Consider the following 23944-nt stretch of genomic DNA (forward strand, 5'->3'; position numbering starts at 1 on the left):
TTTTAAATAGAACACACTTTTGATATAATCAAATTAATTCATGGAGAAGTATATATGTTATAGACTTAATTGGAGCCCTTATGTTAATTTATATAATGTGTTGGTAACTGTTGTTTTGAAGGGAAGAGGTTGATCAGAAACTAGATGAAAAAGCATATGAAGCAGAAATTCAGGCTGAGATAAATGAATTACTAGAAGAATGTATGGAAGAATATGAAAAGAAAATGGAGGAATATAAAACTGAGCTACAAGAGTGGAAATCCTGGAAGAAGACACAGGTTTGTTTAAATCATTCCATTTCACAAAAAAATAAAAATATTACTAAATGTGTTTGAAAATTTGTCCTAATACAAAAAAAAAATCAGTTTCAGGATAGTTATGCATAAATTTTGTAATGTATTTGGATGCATTCTGTCTACTTAGAATTTGTAGAATTAAAATTTGCTTGATTTTTATGGAGCATTGTCTTCTTGCTATTGATTTTTCAGCACTTCAGCAGTTCTTTCTTTAAAATTAATAGTTTTGTAGCATTCCCATCAAATTCATGTCCTTCTTGCAAACAAAGACCATGAATTAATTTTTTGTGCGTGTGTTTCTAATGAACAGGCAGTTGACATCATCTTGTGTAAATTTGTGGTAAGGAATGTCACAATACTGAAAACTTTAGTTAATATACTAGCCTTTTACCTCTGAAAAGCTTTATTGCTAATAATCTGTATTGTAGTTAAGTTGTCAGTTGTGCTTCAAGAGGATGCTGACAATAGAGGAGCTAGAATGATACACTGCAACAGGATGTTCTTTGAAATATTCTGTGGCAGTGCTGGCAAAATCAGACTTGCTTTCGTAGTTATGTGGCAGTGTAGTGGATGCCTCAGGGTAGTGGTGATTATACTTGGATATAGTTACTGCCCAATTTGAACACTCTTTTTTTGGATACCAAAGAAAAATTAAGGAAATACTTCAAACACAGTTTTCAAGAATCTAGTGCAGGGGATCTGTAGGTATTGGAAATTCCTGTTAGCCAAACACAAGTGGGCACATGACTCATTAGTACCATGTTAATTCACTTGTAGGATAAGATGAATAAATGTAAACCTTTAAAATGAAGGCAGATAGTCTTGAGCATTGGTCCTGACAGGAGCTGTTCATCTACCTCTTGACAGTTACGCATTCGAGAATACCATGGGGGTTGTTCCAGCCAAAGCTGTCTCAGCATCTTTTTATTGTGTAGGCTGCAAACTGTCTTGAGACTGAAATCACTGTGGTTCCTTCCTTTTAGAGTGAAATGTGGTACACAGACCTTTCTTTCACACCCAGAAGTGCTTTATTTTACTCAAAGTGCTTTTTCTGTTGATCACTGCTGGTGGTGTCTTACTAGCACAGATCACATAAATCTAAGAAAGACACTAGATAAATTTAAAAGCAAATACAAGAACAAAAAGGGTAACATCAAGTTAGGCCAAGAAAGAAACTATTTATTCATAAAATATGTGAACAAATTGTTTGGCTAAATACTTCAGTTAGTGAGGAGAAACTGTTTGCTTTCCTCACCTCTCTCTTGCTTATGGTGTCTTAAATAATGAAGTGGCTGGTGCTTCCAGGCAAGGTGTACTTCCAAGTAATCTGTAAGTCTGTGGAAGGAGGAACTTGCTTGCAGTTGTTTTAAGCTGAACATGCACGTAACACTGGATTTCTGCAGTTTAGAAGACGCTGAAAGGGATGCGATGGTCTGTTTATTCTTCTGTTTGTCATAGAAGAATGGAAGGAATCATTCTGCTCATGCTTAATACACTGCTAAGCTGAAAATCTTGTGCTCCAAAGTTGGTGGCACATGTGTGTTCACTTCATCAATGTGTATGCAGATAATACATCTCAAAGAACTGTGTCTACTGGTTGAGTAACCTTTCTTCAATCCTAACAGAATGCATGTGGTAGCTCAGGCTAAATGAGAAGCTGCTAGCCAGAATGTTCAAGAAACATGTTTGTTTTGTAAGATGGTTGGGAAGGTTAAATAAATGTTTTGTTTGAAACAGATTATGTTTTTGAAGCATATGAATGGAATGCATTGATAAATTCTGAATCTGTAGTACTAGTATGGAATGAGAGAAGTCTTACTTCTGTGTGTGGTGATTTTAAAATTATAAAGTCATTTCTCATACATGTTTATCACTTGTGAATCAAGAGAAGAAAACTACATATTGAAACAGGTTCAGGAAGAACATTATTATTTTAATATGCAGAAGTCCAAGAAGAAAAAGAAGAAAAAAGGCATTCATGAAGAAGAAGAATCAGTAGAGGATTGCGATCTTGGTGAGGAACGTGTAAAACCCATCCCACCTAAAATGGTCAGTAGCCTGGAAATAGAGCAGCAGGTGAGAGAAAAAGCTGATAACTGCAGAAGGAAACCCGGAGTGCCTGCTCTAATTCCTGAACTAGTCCTGTCAGGAAGCGTAACTCCGACTGAGCTGTGCCCTCGGTAAGAGAAACGTTGGTGTGCAAATTACTTTGTTCATGATTTTGTGCTGTTATTTATTAATTAATTGACTGTACAACTTCAGAAGCATGTGCTCAGCATTCTGTTTAGCCTAATGATAAAACTTCTGCTTCTGAAGCCAAAATAACTATTTGTTTTCAAGTCACGTGGAACCTTGTATATAGTGGGCTTGGAGAAGGCATGTCTACACGTTACCTTTGAACCTTTTTACATTCCTTGAGCATCTGCGTGGAACAGTGGTGTGTGTGTATATATATATATATATATATATATATATATATAAAGAAAGATGTTTTCAGTCTAGAGTCTGGGTCACCTCTGGCGATACCACTCTCACTAGCTAGTCCTTTACACCACATCTGTCCTATAGTCAACAAAGGAAAAGTAAAAGAAATCGTGTAGTAAACCAGAGATTTCACTGTGGATAAAATAAGTAAATTTACTTAACAAATTTACTAAATTTGTTTGTGTTACTTTCCACATTTATGCATGCAATTTAACATACATCTAACAGATTCTAGTTACTTAAAAACTGTTTTTTTTCATAGTTATTTAGCAGATAGCCTCATTGAGGAATATTGCTTGGCTGTTCTACTCCCAGTGACTAAAAACTTCAAAATATTAACTAAACTTGATATCATTTGTTGTGCTTTGGAGGAAGGGAGTAGAAGGCAATGTTTCCCTAAATAACTCCTTTTATATGGCGGTGGCTTTAGTGGATGTGAAATTTGACCTGTTCATTTTTTAATCATTTTATATTCATGAGAAGATAAACCAATTGTTAAATAATAGTTTTAAAGTCATTCCAGTGTAGTGACATCTTTAGAATACCATCTTTATTTAGTGACTTCTGTTTCCCCTTGAGAAATCAGATTCTCATCAAAAATAATGAAAGAACAAAAATGTTATTAAAAATTATATGACACGTTGTTTGACATATTTACAGAGCAGAAGTTTTGCGACGAGAAGATGTGAAGAAACGCTCCGCATTTATAAAAGTCCTTTTCAACTCGAAAGAAGTATCAAGGACTGTTACCCGACCAATAAGTTCAGATTTCAGAGTTCACTTTGGCCAGATTTTCAATTTACAGATATTCAATTGGCCAGAAAGTTTGAAACTGCAGGTAGGTAATGATTTCTCATAATAACTTTTAAAAAGATTATTGAAATGTATTACTCCTGTAATGCTTGTATTTTGCTCTATGGTAGTATTGCAATGACTGAAAAACCTGTGAAAGACTCATTTTAAATCATCAATCTTATAACCCTTCCTTGATTCCCCAGTCACAGACTTTTAACTTTGCCGCTACATTTTGATGCTTGTGCTTTTATAAATATTTAAAAACAAAACCAAAACCAACACTATGGGCTGCATGGGAGAAATTAAATAATTAGGACATGATTAAAAATGTTAGTAGAGCAGCCTCTTAATTTTAGAAAAAGTGATTTATGTTGCAGATAAACTTGCCAAAATGGTCTTAAAATATTATTGCCACACAGTAGAGTCATCATAATGTTTGCTGGAGGGGGGTAGGAAAAAAAGTAATTGCTAGTAATGTCCATCACTGCACTTGACTTGATCAACAGTGCAGTTAAGTCAAACTACCAGCACCATTCCATGTATGAATTAATGAGTCGCATGAATAATTTTGAGAGCCAGTACAATGTATTTTTAGAAGGAACACAGTCGGGATCCTACTTCTCCTGTTCAGTGACTTTTTCTGTTAGGTAACTTAACCACTGGTAATTCAGAGGAATGCCCTTGCCTGCTCCATTTATGTAACAGACAAATTGAAAGGGAGAAGGAATATCATCTTGGATTAAAAATATCTGAATGGAGAAATAATTCTCATCGCTCTGTGCTTGCAGCTGGCCAGGAAAGAGGGAAGCAACCTTCAGTACTGCCAGGACAGGGACTATGCCTTTCCCTTACCACAAAAGGCAGGATGAATTAGTGAGGTAGAATCCCTCTGGCACCTTCACCTGATGCCAGTAACTGTCACAAACCCTTACATATTGTACAGTGATGCCCTTTAAAGCCTAGAGTTTGTCATACTATTCTCAGGTGCATTAGAAAAGTGAAGAGGATATACTTGTAAGAATTCAGAACAAGTTAACTGCTGGTAGCTGAAATGTCTGCTAATTGGATATTTTAGAAAGTAAATTAATACAATTGCCTTTAATTATTTCATGCTTAAGTCATAGTAAAACCTTTTGTCCAAATATCCCACAACATGTTTTCAACTTCTCATGAATACATGCGTAAATTTTTTACTATGTCTATCACTATATTTTCTTCTAGATATATGAAACAATGGGTATGAGTGGCACCACCTTGTTGGCTGAAGTGTTCATACCTGTTCCTGAGACGACAGTTCTGACAGGCAGTGCTCCTATGGAAGAAATAGAGTTCAGCAGCAATCAGCGTGTGATGTTGGACCATGAAGGAGTTGGGAGTGGTAGGGACTATCTCAATTCAGGGTTTCTTATTTTGCTGAAACCATGTAGCAGTAATAGGCTGGTATAAGTTTCAGAGTAAATTCTGTTAAGAGCATTTACAGCTTCTGTAACTGAATCTTATCCGTGGAATTTTTATCTCTTACTAATTTTAATCTGTATATAATAAAAATGTGTATGTGTATTATTTGGTTTGCTATAGAAGGTGTTTGGGGTTTTTTAGTATTTAAGTGATCAGGCCTATGACACTGCAGAGCAAGCAGATGGTATTAATCAGTATAGCTCCAGTGATTTTAATGTTTTAAACCATTGAAGAACTGACGCAGAGTAATTTTTTTTGTCATCCTGTTTGCTTTGTTGACACCCTGTAACACATTTTATCCCTGGAACTTCAGAAAGGTAAAACAAGGGAGAGATAGGAAAAGAGGAAACAAGAATAGTACATAGTAGCATATAGAACTTTCAAGTTTATGTAATAAGTTTGAACAGCATTACAAGATGACTTTGACTTGCATAAATTTGGCATATATGAAGTAGAGGTCAAGACAGAGCAGAAGAATAGATGAAAAACTGTGGAGGAAAGAAATGTGGCAAAAAAATCATAACAAATGTGTGTGTATATGACATGGACCATGATAACTGTATATACAATTGTGTATCACAAAGCTTTTCAGTCATGCATAATTCTCTTGGCTCTGAATTTGTTTCATTAATAACAGTATACTGAATCTGAAAAGTACCAGAAATATTAAATAGTGTGCATCTGTGAAGGAAAAAAACCCACCTTTTGTGTATTTTCCAAGGCATAGCCTTTCCTTCCAACTCAAATGGAAAGCCTTTCTGTAGGCAGAATAGAATCTTCCACTCCTTTTGTAGAGCAGAGTTCTTCCCCACAACATGCAGCAGAATCAAGTTGTTTCACATTACCCCATTTATATAAAAGCACAGGTTATTTGACTACTTATTTTCAACAAATGTTTTTAAAAATGTTTAAATGCATAAATACACTATTTTGTGTTTTGCCCTCCTTGATAGGTGCGTCCTTTTCATTTGAAGCTGATGGTAGCAACAAAATGACTTTAATGACCTCTGGGAAAGTATCCAATAGTGTCTCTTGGGCAGTTGGAGAAAAAGGAATCCCCTTAATTCCTCCAGCATCTCAGCAAAACACAGGAATTCCAAGGTAATATGATGAATTTTCAGTGATTCATGGGAAACTGATTATACTAGTATTTTTTAAAAATAGACTTTCAAAATCTTTTTTCTTAAGTTGAAGTATTTTACTTTGCACTGTAACCCTCTGCATATATCTTAGGGTACGTATTTTTGGAAAATATTTTACTTAAAAATTGTATCTTTTAGTATATTATTTCTAGACAATATTAAAGTTATACTCAAGGTGATTAATTCACTATTACAATTTTCTAATTGTATATGTGTGTGTGTGTGTGTGTGTGTGTGTGTATATATATATATATATATACACACATATATAGGCAGGGAACTTTCCTGTAATTTTGCTAAGAACAGAAGCTCCAGCTCTTTCTTATCTGAAGTGAATTTGAGGAGGCTACTGGGACACATGTTTTAAATGCCTTTTCTGTAATTAATGATAAATCTTACACTATGGAAACAGTAGAAGTTAGTATGGGGGCTTGACACTGTTAGTGAATTAATCAGTGAAAAATTCTCATCTGTTAGATCATTCTAAGAAAATACTCCTTCATTATTTTTTTCCATCAGAAGCCTGTTGACCTGCAGAAATTAGTATATTATTCCATTCAGAACAATCTAATTTGCCCTGTGGCTCCAAGTTGGATATTATAGACTATTTGTTCACTTTGTTGCTTTTATATAATTCCAATAAAGTCAAGGAGATGATACATAAAGTCTGCTTTTGTAATGTCCTCGGGTAACTTCACTATAAAGCCTTAAGAGTTTCCCCATACTTATTAACCTCTTCTAGCTGATTAGATTCTGTCAGATTCTTATTAACTCAGAGGCTAGACCTTGTCATCCAAATCACTGGTACTATTTTTGACCCAAGCTGCAGCAGTTAATTTGCTGATCAGTTTGAGTAACATACTGATTTCAATGAGAGTAGAATAGCATGAGATTAAAACATAAGGGTTCATTCCCAAAGGCTAACTTTAAACTTGGGAGACTAATCGCTATAGTAAATGGAAAAATGGAGAATTTCAGAAGGAAGTTAGCTGTAAAACACTCTCTGAATCACCCTCTGGAGATGAACAGCCCCCTGTGACTTTCCATTGTTTGTTGTGAACGTCAGAGACAGGATTTTCATGCCTAAAGCTAGTTTTTGCTGTCCATTAGCTTTTCAGCACAATTGTGATGCAGTGTGCATTTGTTCAAGACTGGTGCTTAAAGATACAACCTTGATGTTACCACCTTATCTGCTGCTCTAGTAACTGCTGGGTATTCGGCTGATTCTAACCAAGTGGAAGAAAGATCTATGAGTTCCTAAAGCTTTCTTGAAAATATTCAGATAAGTGGAGAACAGAGACTCAAATTAGCACCCCTAACAAGAGAAGGGTCAACATCCAACTTCTGTGGTATTTGGCTAATAACACCCATGTCCTGGTGTACTGGGTTTATGTGGCAAAGTTTTGTGAGTGGTAGGGCTTCTGGGGTAGCTTTTGTGAGAACATGCCAGAAGCCTGGCCAGCAAGTCAGTGTACAAATGTGGCCTCCAGACTCCCTATCATACTTCCTTGTCTACTGCAAATACAAGAAAGTGAGCAGGAGCATCCAAAGGATAAGGAGTGGAGCTGGGACTCATAGTGTCAGGAAGGACCCAAAGCAGGGCTGCACCACAAGGGAGAAGGCTGCCAGCACGGGCAGTGTCCTTGCCAGACACCATACAGTCTTACAGGAGCTGAACGTGACAGGCAGAGCAGGGTGCTGGCAGCAGGCCCAGACATGGCAAGGTGATGAATCAGGCCCCAGGGCCTATCTAGAAAAAGCAGGGAAGGGGATAGAGACCCAGGCTTACAATGCAGGTTGAAAAGAGCCATCCAGGAGACAGGTCAAAGACAGGATTGAAGACATAGCCCAGGCAAGGACTGTACATCTGAGAAGTTCTTTCAGTATGGATTGTCAAACATTTACGTTAACTTTTCATGCTGTAGAGCAATTTATTATCTTGCATCTTAGTAATCAGCAACATGGAATAGTGTAGGTGTATCATAAATGTATCAATAAGAACCTTACTACCTTGTATAAAAGTTCTCTTCTACCAGTTCCTTCATATTTCCCCTTTACTTTCCTTTGCAATTCCCTCAGTTGCATAGCTACAACTAAGAATTGCATAGTGGAATTTACTATTCAGCTTGTAGAAACCCCCCCAAAAGCTCCCTACAATTGTTTTAAAAACTTTTTTTTTTTATATTGCTAAATCATACGTGGTTTAGGTATAAATTCTGTCAATTCTGTCTTTTTAGTGCTTTAAAAAATATTGACGCTATTGCATCCATTGGCACATCAGGCTTAACTGACATGAAGAAACTAGCTAAGTGGGCAGCGGAAGCAAAACTTGATCCAAATGACCCAAACAATGCAGCTCTGATGCAGCTGGTCATGGTAAGTGGCTTTTTCAGAGCTGTAGGGCTAATGGACCTATGAAACACCTAGTCACCAGTACCTTCTCAAGCAATCTGCATGCATGCCAGGGAGGCAGTAGCACTTGAATTTGTGATGGACGTACTTGTGTGAGCGTTAAGAAGCAAAATGTCTATTAAAAATATGATTTATTAATCCATTTAGTAGTGGGTTAATTATTTATTAATAAGTATGATTTATTAATCTGTTCAGTAGTATTCTAGTGGTGAAAAATAGGTATGGTATATGGGAATAGACAAACTGATTAATTTATAAAAAATACATATTTTGAGTCTGTTGTTTCCCTAAAGTGCAGGGGTATTCCCAGTGTACTTGTATGGTATTAAATAGGAAGTTGCTCATTAATGACAATTGCACAAAGAGATCTAGTGTCTTGTAGAAGTTGGGACTCTTCTAAACCTCAAATTGAGGAGCTATTTACATAGCTGAAGTTGTGAGAATGAGTTGTCTGTACAGTTCAGTTTCCTAGGTTACTCTGCTATGTTATAATTTTCCTACTATTTAGTATTTTGTTTATGTTACAAGGAAATAGAATCTTATTGTCCTTCTTAAATGTATAATCTCATATACTTTGCTCAACAAAAACCTACTTTAAAAAACTTAGTGTTTCAGTCTCAGTTTGATCCATGTCAATTGCTTTTGCTTAAAACGAACATTTCTGCAATATACATGTAAGACTTACAGACCTTATTTTACAGATGTGTCACTTTGTATGAAAAGGTTAATAATTTTTTGACTAATTTAGGTTGCTACAAGTGGAGAGGCACACATTCCTGATTTCTTCAGATTGGAACAGTTGCAGCAAGAATTTAATTTTGTTTCTGATGAGGAATTTAGTAGATCAAAGAGATTCCGACTCTTGCAGCTCCGAAGTGGGGAGGTGGCAGAGTTCCGAAACTATAAGCAAGTCCCTCTGCATGAACGAGAAATCAGTGAGAAAATTTTCCAGGTAGAATGTTATTCAAGATACTTATTTTCTAGTTTTAATGCTAATAATATTTAACTTGCAGTTGAGTCAACTGGTCCCTTCAAAGTATGTACAGCTATGCTGACATGCAAAAAATCAGAATTTCATTCTGTTATTTTCTAGTGTTATTTTAATCTAATTAAGATAGCTTCATTGCAAGGCCATTTTTTCCACAGGTATACTGTGGAAGGAGAAGAATAAACCACAGTAACTGCTGTAGACACAAATGTTCTAAGAGTGGGGTTTTTAAAGGCAAGAGACTTTTTTTAAAAAAAAAAGTTAAATATAGAAAGAATAATGCAGATATAATTCAGGCTTAGGCTTATTAACTTTTGAGCCCTTTCTGTGGAGACTGCTGGAAGCAATGACACTAATGAGAATTAAAACCTTTTTATGTTTTACTTAACAGCCTATGTTGCAGTTCTTTCTGGTTTAGTACATCGTTCCAATTATTTTACCCTGTCCTTGCCTGTCTGTTAATTACCTTACTGAAATGCAATGTGTGCATTTTTTATTTTGGTCATACTTCAATTATTTTTAATCTCAACTCCATTATTAGTATTTAGTCGCACATTCTTTTGTTCTTTAGCAATTCATGTAGCTTAGGATCATTTTAGTGTGTTCATTGCCTTAGCAGGATCAGAATCATCTCAGATTCTGGCAACTCCTGCTTTATCCCTACTTGTTCTTACATAAATTTCTTTGAAAAATGCCCTTCTTCCATTTCTTTTGGATTATATCTTTCTTAAAAAAAGATATTTATTAATTCAATCATGTCTGGCTCTTTCCAATAAATATTTTTCCTTTTTAAATTTTAGGTTAGTTTTGTGTCTTTTATTTAAAGATGTGCCACATCTTTGATACACATTTATGGTCCAGGTGATTTTGTGGACTAACTGTGTTCATTTCAAGATACCATTCAAAATTGAAAGCCATAGTTTAAGAACTGTTTTATTTGGGGTTTTTTTTCCATTAAGGATAAATTGGATAAACCCATGATCATCCATTCCAAGTTCATTTTATATGACATGATCTTCAAAACTAAGTTTAAAGTGATATTGTTCCTAGTTGGTTTACTAGCTCTTTGGCAAAGAAGTCTGAAAATTCATGGAATCATGGAAATATTGTTTGGAAAATACTGTCTGGAGGTAATCTAGTCCTGCTTTCCACTGAAGTGCTGGGACTGTTGCCAGCACTAGATGAGGTCAGCTGTGTATTTGTCTAGCCATGTCCTTGAAGAGGAGATTCCACCGCCTTTCTGGGTAACCTGTTCCAGTGCTGCACTATGCTTCCAGTGATTATTTAAAAAAAAAAAAAGAAAAAAATCACGTCCAACCTGAGTCTTCCAAGTTGTATTTAATGGCCATTTTCCCTTGTTATATTGTCTGGAAGTACAGAGATGAGTTTGGCACTCTCCTGTTTGTAACTGCCCCTCAGATAGTTGTGGGTAGATATTGAATTGCTCATTAATCTCTTCCTCGCCAGACTAATTAAGTTGAACACTTTGTCCAGTGCAAGAAAGACACTGAAATACTGGAGCAAGTCCAGCAGAGAGCTACCAGAATATCTACAGGGCTGAAGCATGTGATGGGCAAGCAGAGGCTGAAAGGCCTGAGTTTGGTTTGTCCTGAGCAAGCAAGCCTAAGGAGCTATCTTACTGTGTCCTTCAGGTACCTAGTGAGATGGTGGCAACAGATGGTGTAGAGAAAACAGAGAAAGACTCACCTTAGAGGCAAGATGATGATAGACACTTCCAGAGAAATTCAAGTTAGATGTAATGAAAGCATTTTTCACAAAGATAGTATTCAAATTTTAGAACACATTGTCCAGCGAGTTTGTAGAACTGCCATCTTTAGAGATACTGAAAATGCAACTGGCAAAGGCCTTAAGCATCCTGATTGGAGTTGTTCCTTCTTTGAGTGAGTATTTGGATCAGATGACCACCAGAGGTTTCTTCCAACCTACATTATTCTAAGATTCTGACCTCTCCTTGTAGGTCATGTATTCTAGGCCTCTGACTGTCTTAGTAGTCCAGTTTTTCCACATGCTTCTTGTACTGGCAGCCTGCAACTGGACACGATATTTCAGGTATGTCCTCATAAGTGCCAGATTGGAGGAGCTAGTAGTTTCCCTTTGTCTGTAGGCCCTACTAGTCCTAATGTAGCCTGTGGCTTGCCTTTTGCCAAGAGAGCACATTGTTGGTTGCCATTAAACCATAACCCACAGATGTTTTTTTCAATATGGTTGTTATTCAGCTGGTTGCTTTCCAGTCTGTGCCACCACAGGAGTTACTCCACTCTCAATACGGAATTTTGCCTTTTCTTCATTGAGACATCAGTTGTCATAGTCTTCAATTATCAACAGTCTTTTGAATTGTGGTTCATTGTGATGAATACAGTGACTTGTATTAACTGCTCTTCCTAATCAAGTATTGTTGGCTAAATTGCTAACGGTGTATTGTGTCTCCTCATCCAGGTCACTGGTGAAGATACTGAGTAATATTGGCCCTATAATCAGCACCATGGGTACTTTGCTAATTAGAGGATGCCAGCCGGACACTGAGCTATTGATCTTACTCTTAGAGCTCAGTTGTCCATCCTGTTTTCAACCCAACAAGCAGTCCATTCAAAATCATACTTCCTCAAGTTGTCCCAATCAGGAATAACTGCATTCTACTTGTTGGTGATATTTTCAATCTGTTTCACCCTACAGAGAGGGTGGAGACAAGGACATGGAGCCTGAGAGGAATACAGAGAAACTGCCTGAGCAGCCAGGAATCAGGTTAGGAAGGCCAAAGCCCTGTTAGAATTAAATCCGGCCAGGGATGTCAGGGGCAACAAGAAGAGCTTCTGTAGGCATGTCAGTGATAAAAGGAAGACTAGGGAAAATGTGAGCCATCTCCAGAAGGAAATAGGAAACCTGGTTACCAGAGATACGGGGAAGGCTGAGGTACTCAATGATTCTCTTGCCTCAGTCTTCACTGGCAAGCGCTCCAGCCATACCACACAAGATGCAGAAGGCAAAGGCAGGGACTGGGAGAATGAAGAACTGCCCACTGTAAGAGAAGATCAGGTTTGAGACCATCTAAGGAACCTGAAAGTGCACAAGTCCATGAGATGCATCCATGGGTCCTGAGGGAACTGGCGGATAAAGTGGCTAAGCCACTCTCCATCATATTTGGGAAGTCATGGCAGTCCAGTAGAGTTCCTGCTGACTGGAAAAGGGGGAACATATCATCCATTTTTAAAAAGGAAAATAAAGACCTGGGGAACTACAGGCCAGTGAGTCTCATCTCTGCCTGGCAGGATCATTGAGCAGATCCTCCTGGAAATTATTCTAGGGCACATGGAAAATAAAGAGGTGATTGAGAGCCAACATGACTTTACTAAGGACAAATCATGCCTGACAAATTTGGTGGCCTTCTGTGATGGAGTTCTGGCATTGGTGGACAAGGGAAGAGCAACTCATGTCATCTACCTGGATTGTGCAAAGCATTTGATACTGTCCTGCACAACATTCTTGTCTCTAAATTGGAGAGACATGGGTTTGGTGGATGGACCACTCAGTGGATAAGGAATTGGCTGAATGGTCACAATCAAAGGGTTGTGGTCAACAACTCGATGCCTAAATGAAGAGCAGTGACGAGTGGTGTTCCTCAGGGGTCAGTACTGGAACCAGTGCTGTTTAACATCTTTGTTGGCAACACAGACAGTGTGTTTGAGTGCACCATCAGCAAGTTCACAGATGACACCAAGCTGTGTAGTGAGGTGGACACGCTGGAGGGAAGGGACGTGCCATCCAGAGGAACCTTGACAGGCTCAAAAAGTGGGACCATACAAAGTTCATGAAGTTCAACAAGGCCAAGTGCAAGGTCCTGCACATGGGCCAAGGCAATTCCATGCACAAATACAGGCTGGGTAATGGATGGATTGAGCAAAGACCTGTGGAGAGGGACTTGAGAGTAGTAGTGGATGGAAAACTGACTATGACCCAGTAACATGCACTTGCAGCCCAGAAAGCCAACCGTATCCTGGGTTGTGTCAAGAGCAGTGTGGTCAGCTGGTTGAGGGAGGTGATTCTCCCCACCTATTCCACTCTTGTGAGACCCCACCTGTAGTGCTGTGTCCATCTCTGGGTCCCCCAACATAAGAACAACATGGATCTGTTGGAGCAAATCCAGAGGAGGCCACGAAGATGATCATGGGACTGGAGCACCTCCCTTATGAGGGCAGTCTGAGAAAGTTGGGGTTGGTCAGCCTGGAGAAGAGAAGGCTCCAGGGAGATGTTATAGTAGCCTTTCAGTACTTAAAGGGAAGGATAGGGAGGGACTCTTGATCAGGGAGTATGGTGATAGGATGAGCAGTAATGGTTTTAAACTGAAAGGGCATATTTACATTAGATATTAGGAAGACATTCTGTACTGTGAGGGCTGTGAGGTACTGGAAGAGGTTGCCCAGAGAGGCTGTGGCTGCCCCCTCCCTGGCAGTGTCCAAGGCCAGGTTGGACGGGGCTTTGAGCAACCTGGGCTAGTGGAAGGTGTCCCTGCCCATGGCAGGGGGTTGGAACTAGATGATCGTTAGGGTCCCTTCCAACCCAAACCATTCTATGATTCTATATCCTATCTCTATTCCTAAATTATAAACTCTGTAGTCCTACCTAAATCTGATAGTGGAATTTTCCTGCTGTTGGTTCACTGTGGTAGGCAACTAAGTACCACACAGACGCTTGTTCATTTCCCCTCTCCCTCCCACCCTCTCCCACAGGGGAGAGAATACGTGGATCAAAAGCGAGAAAACTCATGGGTTGGTATAGTTTTATAAGTGAAAGAAAGAAGAAGAAAAAAGAAAAAACTAAAAACAAGTGATGTAAAGGGGCTTGTCACCTCCCACTTGTAGACTGATCTTAAGCGAGTCTGAGCAATGGCTACTTTCCCCAGAATCCCCTCCCTTTCCATTTTACTGCTGATCATGACATTATATGGCATGGAATATTATCCCTGTGATCATTTTGAGTTCACTGTTCTTGTTGTGTCCCCTCCCAATTTCTTGTGCACCCCCAACCTACTTGCTGGGGGAAGGGTAGAAAAAGAGAGTGTTGACAGTGTGCAAGCACTTCCCAACAATAGTCAAACCACTGGTGTGTTATCAATACCATTTTAGTCACAAATTCAAAACATAGTAGCATACTGAGTGCTATGAAGAAAATTAAATCGATCCCAACCAGACCCAATACAATTAGGCCATGAAATAATCATCTTTTTTCCCCCCCACTGCGGTGTTTCCTCAAGTGATTCTGTTTTATTCGTCCTCTCCAATCTTTTTACAGTGTATGGCAGTAATAGTACTGCTGTGAAATCTTCTGTTCCTTAGTATTTTTGATTCCTTGTGTTTCTCAGAATGAATGGGTCCATCATCTCTACCAATGAACCCAGCAGCGTAGGCTGCATGATTTTGATAATCCAAGACATGCCATGCTTATGGGCAAGCAGAATGTCTTGATACACTTACAGAAATAAAGCAACACAAGTGTCTTGGGTCAGATGGGAAGCATTTCAATTTGGTGTTCACTACTAGACTCAGGGCCACTCAATCTGTATCTGAGTATTTGCTGTATTAGAAATTTATGATCTTTTCCTATTTCTTCTGAAAGTTCATTTAATGCCAACAGTTTACTAACAGTTAACAAGTACTAATTAATGATTTGCAATATTGCAGTAAAAAGACTTCTGAAGGAAGCAATGTGTATGCATGTGCCAGTTAGATGTTCAACTCCCATTATAGGACTTCTAGTTTAGCCATTACTAGAGCTGCCTAAAAAATAAGATTTCTGGCTCAAAAGAGCTATTTTTATTTTATTTTGTTGCTAATATGAAGTCATTCAACAATAATTATTTGAAAAACTCAGAAAAAGGTTTATTGTGTTTCTAGAATGTGCTTCCTGGACCCTTTATCTTGGGGGGAAAAAATACGTTCTTTTAAGTAACAACAGTAGCAAAAAGACCTGAAGATTAATTTTACTGAGTAGCTTTTACATGATAACTAGCTGTGGTTCTAAAGCCAACCTGATTTGCAGACTGCCATTAAGCTGCAGGTCCTAGGACAACCCCTGGACTGGCAGGCTCTGTGTTTTGTTTAGAAGCTGAGTGTCAGCTCTAGCCTCTTCCTAATTCATGAGATGCTTTCCTAAACTTTTACGTAAAAGTTGCATATGTCAGTACAGCTTTCATTGTAGTCCACCAGAATAGTAACCACAATCCTGAGAAATATTCCATCAAGTCTTCTCTTCAAGAACCAAGTGCTTCTCATTAATCATTAATCTTTTCTTGTGGTGGAAACCAGTATTCATCTCAGCCCCTCGATTAGGCTGCAGACTCTTTTATGAAGCCTCAGGCAAAGCAAAATCTTCACACTCTTGACTGCTTAGAGTTTTCACGTTCTCACAATGTACAAACAGATGTTTTTATTATGCTATTAAATCTCTCTTATTTTTTGAATATCACTTAAAAATAGCTTAATAATTGTTTTCTCAACTATCTCTCCTACAAGTAGAGTTTCTTCCAGTGTCAGACACTATGAAAACTGGTTATGTGTATTAAAACATAGTTCAGATTTCAGGTCATCTTCCATGAATACTGCATCACTTCTGTTCATGAAGGATTATCTCTATTGCAGCTGCAGGAAGCCATTTCCAGTTCAAATAGAATTTCAGTTTACAGCAGCAGGTCGAAGTTCGTCTTTAGGAGAAGAGACAAGTTATTCATAGTAATTTAAACCACATGAGTCTTGTAACAATGGAATTCTTGTCTCTTCATGGAATATTAGCAGTACTATTGCTGTATACATTAGCTAAAAATAGCTTTGTAAACCTCTGACATCCATTTTGGTTTACTGTGATCCTTACATTAATATTAATGAAATATTTATCATTTTTCTTGTATGTAATAAAGCACTGAATATATATTGAATCACAAACTCTAGTAAATATCTTTAGGACTATGAGAAGAGACTGAAGGAGAGGGATGTGATTGACAGAAAAAATTACCTAGATGCACACAGAGCAGTTGTTGCCAACTACCTGCAGAAGGTAAGCTGCAAAAAATACGGATCCACTGTATTTCCCTAGGCCATATGTTGTTTCTGTACTTGGATGCTTCATTTCCAGGCATACTAAAAACTGTTTTATGTTTAAACGTGACTTAGAGACATCTGTAAAATTCTAAGTTAGGTCTGAAACTGGTCAAATTGAACAAGTTTGTGAATAACTCATTTGATGTTGTTGAGAAAGATGCAATATACAAAATGACCAGCCATTATGGATTTTTCTAGTGTTCTGTAAATTCTTTTTTGCGTCAGCGTCCCAGAGATTTGTACTGTTGTGGCCCAGGTATTCACTGATTTCCCTTTCCTCCCTATTTTCCTTATAGCAAGATGTGATGCAAAGGACTTAATTATCTCTGTGACAGTGGCCCTAACCACTGTTAAGAAACAGTTAATGCAATAGAGAGTGTCTTGTCCTGTAGCCTAAGGCAGAGGGTGTATCTTCCATCACATTACCTTTGTGTGGTATTAGAGTACCGTCTTCTCCCCCTTTATCTTGATTTAATTTATTTTTCTAGTTTGTTCATTCTGTTAGGATGATACTCTCTTTAATCCTTAGGGAATTACAGGAAAACATTGGTTATATAACCAAGAGAAGTTTGCAATTTCAGATTATTTTGACAAAATAGCAAATACAAAACATGGCTATCAGTTTCTTACCAGTAGTGGAAATATCAGTAAGTGTATCACATCCTAGCTAGCCAGAAAAACTTGTAATATGCGGATATGTTGATTTGATGCAGGACAAAACAAATGGTCTGCTAGAAAGAATGGTTTGTTAAAGAATTATAAACAATGAAGAGTATTTCAGTTTACCAGGCAAGTGCCAAAGCCCAGATTCAGTATGATAGTATAAAAAAATTATTTTTAACAAAGCTGTCATGTGTATGTCAGCCATGTATGTTTTGCATGGTATTTAAATGTGTACTCAAACATACAAACTGAATAATAGTATAGTAGTATAGAGTAACATACATTATGGTACCTTTATTTGTCACTCTTTTAGGTTAAATACAAGTAGCCTTTTTAAAACTAATATTTGCATATTTTATATTTATAAATTGTTAGATGTGCTTGAAAATTAGATTACTGACATCAGAACTGAAATTCAGTTCACTCTGAAATGTGATCTTAATACACTTGTCACTTCAACACAAAGATGTAGTGATAACACCTTAAATAAAAACTTTAAAGTAACCAAGGGAGATGTATTGCAGAAAACTGTTTGCTGTTGCTGTTCTGCAACTGATCTTGTAATAGCGCAGTATATAATGGCATTACTAGCGTTAGTGGTAGGAAAAAAGGACAATGGCAATACTCTGTCAGTCTGCTTTCACATAGTTATAGGGAGTAGAGGGAAGACTCATCTCAGTGCTTCAGTCTATGATCTTAGCATAGAAATGAAAGGAACTAACAATTTAAACATTTATTTGAAATCATAGTGTTTGTAATATGAGCTTCATCAATTGTTCTGCAGTCCAAAGTATTGCTTTTATTCCTCATAACAAATACCATGGAGATTTCTTTACAGCATTTAGACATGGAAAAGAGATACCTGTTAGTGTTGTTTATTGTTGTGATTGATTCTGATGAGCTGTAAGCAGATAAGACTTCATTTTCTGATTATATGCTTTCATATGTTCTTATATCTGGTTATCCAGTATGTTTCTAGAGAATTACTGTATTTGTAAAATGAGCTTATAGTATGTTCTAAAGAAATACCTTGTGGAAAGAAAACTTTCCTTGGACAGTGACTCTTTTAGAAGTGGGAAAAAATAAATAAGATACATTTGGAAATTTTGTTTTTAATAGGCAGAATGCAAATATTTGCAGTGGATTTGGATTAAAAGTATACTTTTGTCTCTTCTCCCTCCCCATTCACAGGTTCGAGAATCCGTAATAAACCGTTTCCTCATAGCAAGACGCCATTTCCTTCTCTCTGACCTTGTCAATGAAGAGGAGATTCCCAGCCTGGGGTGAGGGGGCTGTCTATTTTTTTTAAAATCAAAATAATTAATGTTAAGCCATCTCTGTCTTTGATCTTTTTTTTTTTTTTTTTTTCCCAAAGTGTATTGATGTGACAAACTGATGCAATTTTGTGTTTAGTATAATATATAAACTTCCAGTCAATATGTAGACCTCTGCCAGTACAGACAGTGTATTGATATACAAAATGCATAAAAACTTTTTTAAGAAAAAGTCTGGTTTTGGCAGAAGTAATGTGACGGCATGTAAATAAGATTTAGGAGGATATAATGCATCTGGCATTCAATCTGATCAGCTGACCATAGCCCTAGCTGGTCCCAGATTGAACGATTTCTAAATATCAGACAAGCATCAGAGGTAGTAACACTACTGCTGGTTCTGTAGGTGATGCTCATCAGAGTCAGTGCAAATGCCCTGCAAATAATTTTTAATTTTTTTTAACAGTAATTTTCTTTATTTTACTTATCTATTTCTGTTTGCTGTTGCTAAATGTCATATGCTGGATGTCATTTACTTCCAGAAATGTTACTGGGTTTGAAAAGGACTTCTGTTTTCTTTTAAGATTATTATTTGTTTTATTACTTAAGCACTTTCTTTGAATTTTTGTTCCAAATCCTATGCTTGTTGATTTTGACATTTATTAGTCATCACAGCATAGATGACTCTTAATGTTGCTCCCTTAAAATGTGTGTAAGTAAACAAGTTGTGAAAGATAGTTATTTTTTCTTTTATGTAGTTGTTTCTGTTTGCTATGAACATGACACCCTTAAAGTACAGACAAAGCTTTTTCAATCATCAGTATAAATCTAAACAGTCCCATCTGCTGGAAATACAGAGACTTGCTCTCTTACAAAAGAGTTCGTCCTATTCTTTAGTCTGTGTTTTCACATCACAGAATGGAAAAAACTGAATGAGAATATAATCAGCTTTTGGAGTTGTTCAAAATCAAATGCTTCATTTCTTATAATGACTACTAATTCATATTGGATTCTATTTGCTAACTTACATGGTTAGTGAATTTAAAACACCATGATTTGTTTAAAGCATCTACTTAGTGAGATATTTCACTAACTCATGGGTTTGTATTATTTTAACAGTAATTACTGTGATTTTTTTTTTATTATGTATAAGGAAATAATGCCATTGGCTGTCAGTTTTTAAAGTAGATTTTGGAATGTCTGCAGTTATTGATGTGTGAAAACATACATCTGCTTTTTATTATTTTTCCTTTTTTTTCCTTTGGTTCTGCTTTGCCTTGGGTTATAAGTTCTGAGAGTCCAGGGTATGTTGTGGCATATGCATTCTGCTTCCCTTCTATAGCCTATTGTTTGTTGTACATAGCTGTATAATTAGATTTTTTTCACCTATTCCATAGTGGTGGTTGTCATCTGTTAGATACCTTGTTTATAGTTTAGATCTGTCTTGAAGCTGTGTAATTGTCTTGTATTTTACCTAGTTTTGGAAAAAAAAACCCACTTTTTTACACATTTAAGTTAGATTTCTGAAATATAAGACAGAACTGGACTGTGTCATATTAAACAAAACATTTTGACATTTCTTAGAGTTTTGTATGGCACTAACAGGAGCATATATTTTCTTTTTCTGTTAGTGCATAATGTGCATGTGTTTCATGGAAACACTAGCATGCTGGATTCTATGCAAAAATGACTAAATAAATGTTTTATGATTATTAGTATTTTGGGACTTGGCCTCTTTAAACTGGCAGAGCCAAAACGACCATTAAAGCCAAGAAGAAAAGAAAGGAAGAAGGTCACAGCACAGAATTTGTCAGATGGAGACATAAAACTGTTAGTGAACGTCGTTAGAGCTTATGATATTCCAGTGAGAAAACCAGTGCTGAGGTATGTTTAAATGCCTGTTTCCAGTACAGATTCATTTTTCTAGTTGCAGCTGTTTTGAGGACAGCTGAAGCAAGTAATGTTGAAATTCAGCCATTCATGCTGTTTTCATCCTCATGATAAAAACATATATACATTTATCTTTTTCTTAATAATGTTAATAACTGCTGGTTTGTAAGTTTGTAGAATAATATGATAATTTATAAATAATTGGTAAATTTGGTAAAAGTTTTACCAAAAACTGTATTCATCTGCTTGAGGAAAAAAATGGAAGATAACTTACAGCTTTGACAACTTTATAACTCTGATAATATCAGATGAATTATACCTTAAGCAAGCTGCTAATTATACTTAGGGCAATTTTGGTTCATAATGTCTTAATTAAATACCAAAAATAAGTATTAAAAAAATACAATTCTTCATTGTAAGATGCTACATTCAGGAGGCTAATATAGTATGTTGGTTGTCTTCATGAACTATTTGTTTAAATTAATGGACTGAGCCTAATTTGGCTCTGACTAATTTTAAAGGTGACCGTTGCCTTCAGGTGCATTAAGGCAATGTCTGTACTGTGTGATGCTGTGTCGTGTAGAGATACTGAGTTCTGAACACTGGTTCAGTTCCAGAAGCGATGTATTAGTGCAGCATTCTCTCACTCTCCCAAAATTATTACACCTTGCATTTAACTCAGAGGTGTTTTAAAGCTGACCAATTCCTGTGCATACAGAATTTAGCATATTCTGCTGTTTTATCTTTTTACTATAATAAAGGTTCTGTTGGATTTCTGTAAATAAGTTCATACTGAGAAAAGCAATTCATATTAGAAATATGTTGACAGGAAGGAAAAGATGAAAATTTCAATTCGTTATCAGTATTACAAAAATAAATAAAAAAACCCTCCCAGTCTTTTATATGGTATCTTATTTTGAGCTGCTTTCTCCATGAATAGTTATTCTTTTATAATCTCTACTGTAGTGTTATTACAAAAAAATTTATGTGGAAGCACTATAAAAATAAACATATTAACATTTATTTCACTCATGGTTTGCTGATTGTGTAACATTCATATGGGTTTAATTTTGTCATAGAGGCCTTGCCTGGATACCATAAAGTCTTACACTGTTTATGAATTCTGTGGGGATTTATCTCCTTAAACTGAAAAACCTGTAGCTCATGGAGATGGTACAGGAGGAAGCAAAAAAACCCCCAAAAGTCTGGAGTTGATAAGCTCTCCAGAAAAGAGAGCCTCCAAGCACAAAGCACTCTTTAGCAATGAGGCTTACAAAAGCTATACAGTCATTACCCCTGCTGGCATTCTTTTCGTGTTATTTGATTGAATAACTATCTTTCTAAGGTTCAAGTCATACCATAAAAAGACCAGAACTATTTACATAATTCTGTATGCTTAATACAGAATGTGAGGGATTCATATTTTGTAATGTGTTGTCCATCTTTTGTTGTTGTTGTTGTTGTCCATTTCCTCTTGTAGCAAACTTCAACAACCATCGAAATCTTCAAGGTCCTTTAATGAAATGTTTGCAGCTTCTCCATCAGCTCAGAGTGCAACTGATAGCCCAGATTGGGCATTCAACCAGGTATACCACAAAACTAACATTTTCTTATGTCAAGTTGTGAGCGTTCCTCTTTTCCACAGACAGAAACATTCACCATCAGAAAGATACTCGTGAAACTGGCTGCTCGAGGCTTGGATGGGCACACACTTCGCTGGGTAAAAAACTGGACACCCGGGCCCAGAGAGTTGTGGTGAACGGAGTAAAATCCAGCTGGCAGCTAGTCAAGAGTGGTGTCCCCTAGGGCTCGATGTTGGGGCCACTCCTGTTTCACATCTTTATTGATGATCTAGACGAGGGGATGGAGTGTACCCTCAGTCAGTTTGCAGATGACACCCAGTTGGGTGGGAGTGTTGATCTGCTCGAGGGCAGGGAGGCTCTGCAGAGAGACCTGGACAGGCTGGAGGCATGGGCTGAGCCCAACTGGAGGAGTTTCACTGAGGCCAAATGCCGGGGGCTGCCCTTGGGCCACAACAACCCCCAGCGGCGCTACAGGCTTGGGGAGTGGCTGGAGAGCTGCCAGTCAGAGAGGGACCTGGGGGTGTTGATTGACAGCCGGCTGAACAGGAGCCAGCAGTGTGCCCAGGTGGCCAAGAAGGCCAATGGCATCCTGGCTTGTGTCAGCAATAGCGTGGCCAGCAGGGACAGGGAAGGGATCTGACCCCTGTACTCGGCACTGGTGAGGCCGCCCCTCGATTCCTGTGTTCAGTTTTGGGCCCCTCACTCCAAAAAGGACATTGAATGACTCGAGCGTGTCCAGAGAAGGGCAACGGAGCTGGTGCAGGCTCTGGAGCACAGGTCGTACGGGGAGCGGCTGAGGGAACTGGGGGTGTTTAGTCTGGAGAAGAGGAGGCTGAGGGGAGACCTCATCGCCCTCTACAGCTCCCTGAAAGGAGCTTGCAGAGAGCTGGGGATGGGTCTCTTTAACCAAGTGACAAGTGATAGGACAAGATGTAATGGCCTCAAGTTGCACTAGGGAAGGTTTAGACTGGATATTAGGAAGCATTTCTTTACAGAACAGGTTTTTGGGTGTTGGAATGAGCTGCTCAGGGAGGTGGTGGAGTCCCCATCCCTGGAGGTGTTCAAGAGTAGAGTTGACATAGCGCTGAGGGATCTGGTGTAGTCGGAAACTGTCAGTGTTAGGTCAGTGGTTGGACTGGATGATCTTCAAGGTCTTTTCCAACCTAGATGATTCTGTGATACCTTATTTGTGAGGTTGCCTTGCCCACTCCTTGATTGCTAAAAAGATAGTAAAGGTGCAGAATGTTCGGAGAAGGGCAGTAAGGATGTCAGAAATACAGAGTGGCTACTGTACAGTGAAAAATGATAGGGCTTTTCAGCCAGAAGAGCATTAACTGCAACTAGGGGAGGAGGAATATAGGAGAGAGGCACAAAATCATGTGTAATACGGAGACTGTGGATAGCGACTGACTCTTTACTGGCTGTTTCACTACAAGGGTGAAGGATCATCAAATGAAGCTGTTAGGATTTATCTTCAACATAAACACAAGGCTGTGATTCTTCATGCAGCAGTTAGCGGGTGCCCACAGAAGTTGTTTACATGTATTGTTGACTAAAGAGGTTTGCTTGCATTGAAGTGTGTATTGTACTTGGAAGAGTGATCCATTGGGAATTACTAAATAGAAAAATCATTACAGTCTTAGGAAAGTCCTTCATCTGAAAACTCTTAAAGCCTGGGAGAGTAACAGGAGAAAATACCGTATATATCTGCTCTGTTCTGTATGTGTTGTCTGATGGCCATTTTCACAGCCTGAATTTTGGGCCCAGTGCACTCTGAGCCTGCATCAGCACAACCATTCTTATGAATTTTAATGAAAATCTTACTATTTTCCTTCAAAATTATAGCTCTTTGA

At 37.8% G+C, this 23944-nt stretch overlaps 1 protein-coding gene across 7 annotated transcripts in view; it reads left to right on the forward strand.

Moving 5' to 3' along the window:
* CC2D2A (coiled-coil and C2 domain containing 2A) overlaps window positions 1-23944 on the forward strand; it is a 68787-nt gene that overhangs the window by 23386 nt on the left and 21457 nt on the right. For 5 of the 7 annotated variants that reach the window (XM_026846623.1, XM_026846624.1, XM_026846618.1 and 2 more), the window contains 12 exons: window positions 122-278; window positions 2241-2476; window positions 3441-3618; window positions 4797-4953; window positions 5987-6134; window positions 8413-8551; window positions 9336-9539; window positions 16548-16640; window positions 18539-18630; window positions 19908-19922; window positions 20335-20502; window positions 21989-22094. In XM_026846623.1, the coding sequence (XP_026702424.1) occupies window positions 122-278; window positions 2241-2476; window positions 3441-3618; window positions 4797-4953; window positions 5987-6134; window positions 8413-8551; window positions 9336-9539; window positions 16548-16640; window positions 18539-18630; window positions 19908-19922; window positions 20335-20502; window positions 21989-22094 (1693 nt within the window). The remainder of the gene's footprint in view (window positions 1-121; window positions 279-2240; window positions 2477-3440; window positions 3619-4796; window positions 4954-5986; window positions 6135-8412; window positions 8552-9335; window positions 9540-16547; window positions 16641-18538; window positions 18631-19907; window positions 19923-20334; window positions 20503-21988; window positions 22095-23944) is intronic. The other 2 variants (XM_026846619.1, XM_026846621.1) reach the window with 1 other exon arrangement.

The sequence above is a fragment of the Athene cunicularia genome, assembly GCF_003259725.1.
Source record: "Athene cunicularia isolate RWA chromosome 4 unlocalized genomic scaffold, athCun1 chr4_part1, whole genome shotgun sequence".
Classification (NCBI taxonomy): Eukaryota; Metazoa; Chordata; class Aves; order Strigiformes; family Strigidae; genus Athene; species Athene cunicularia.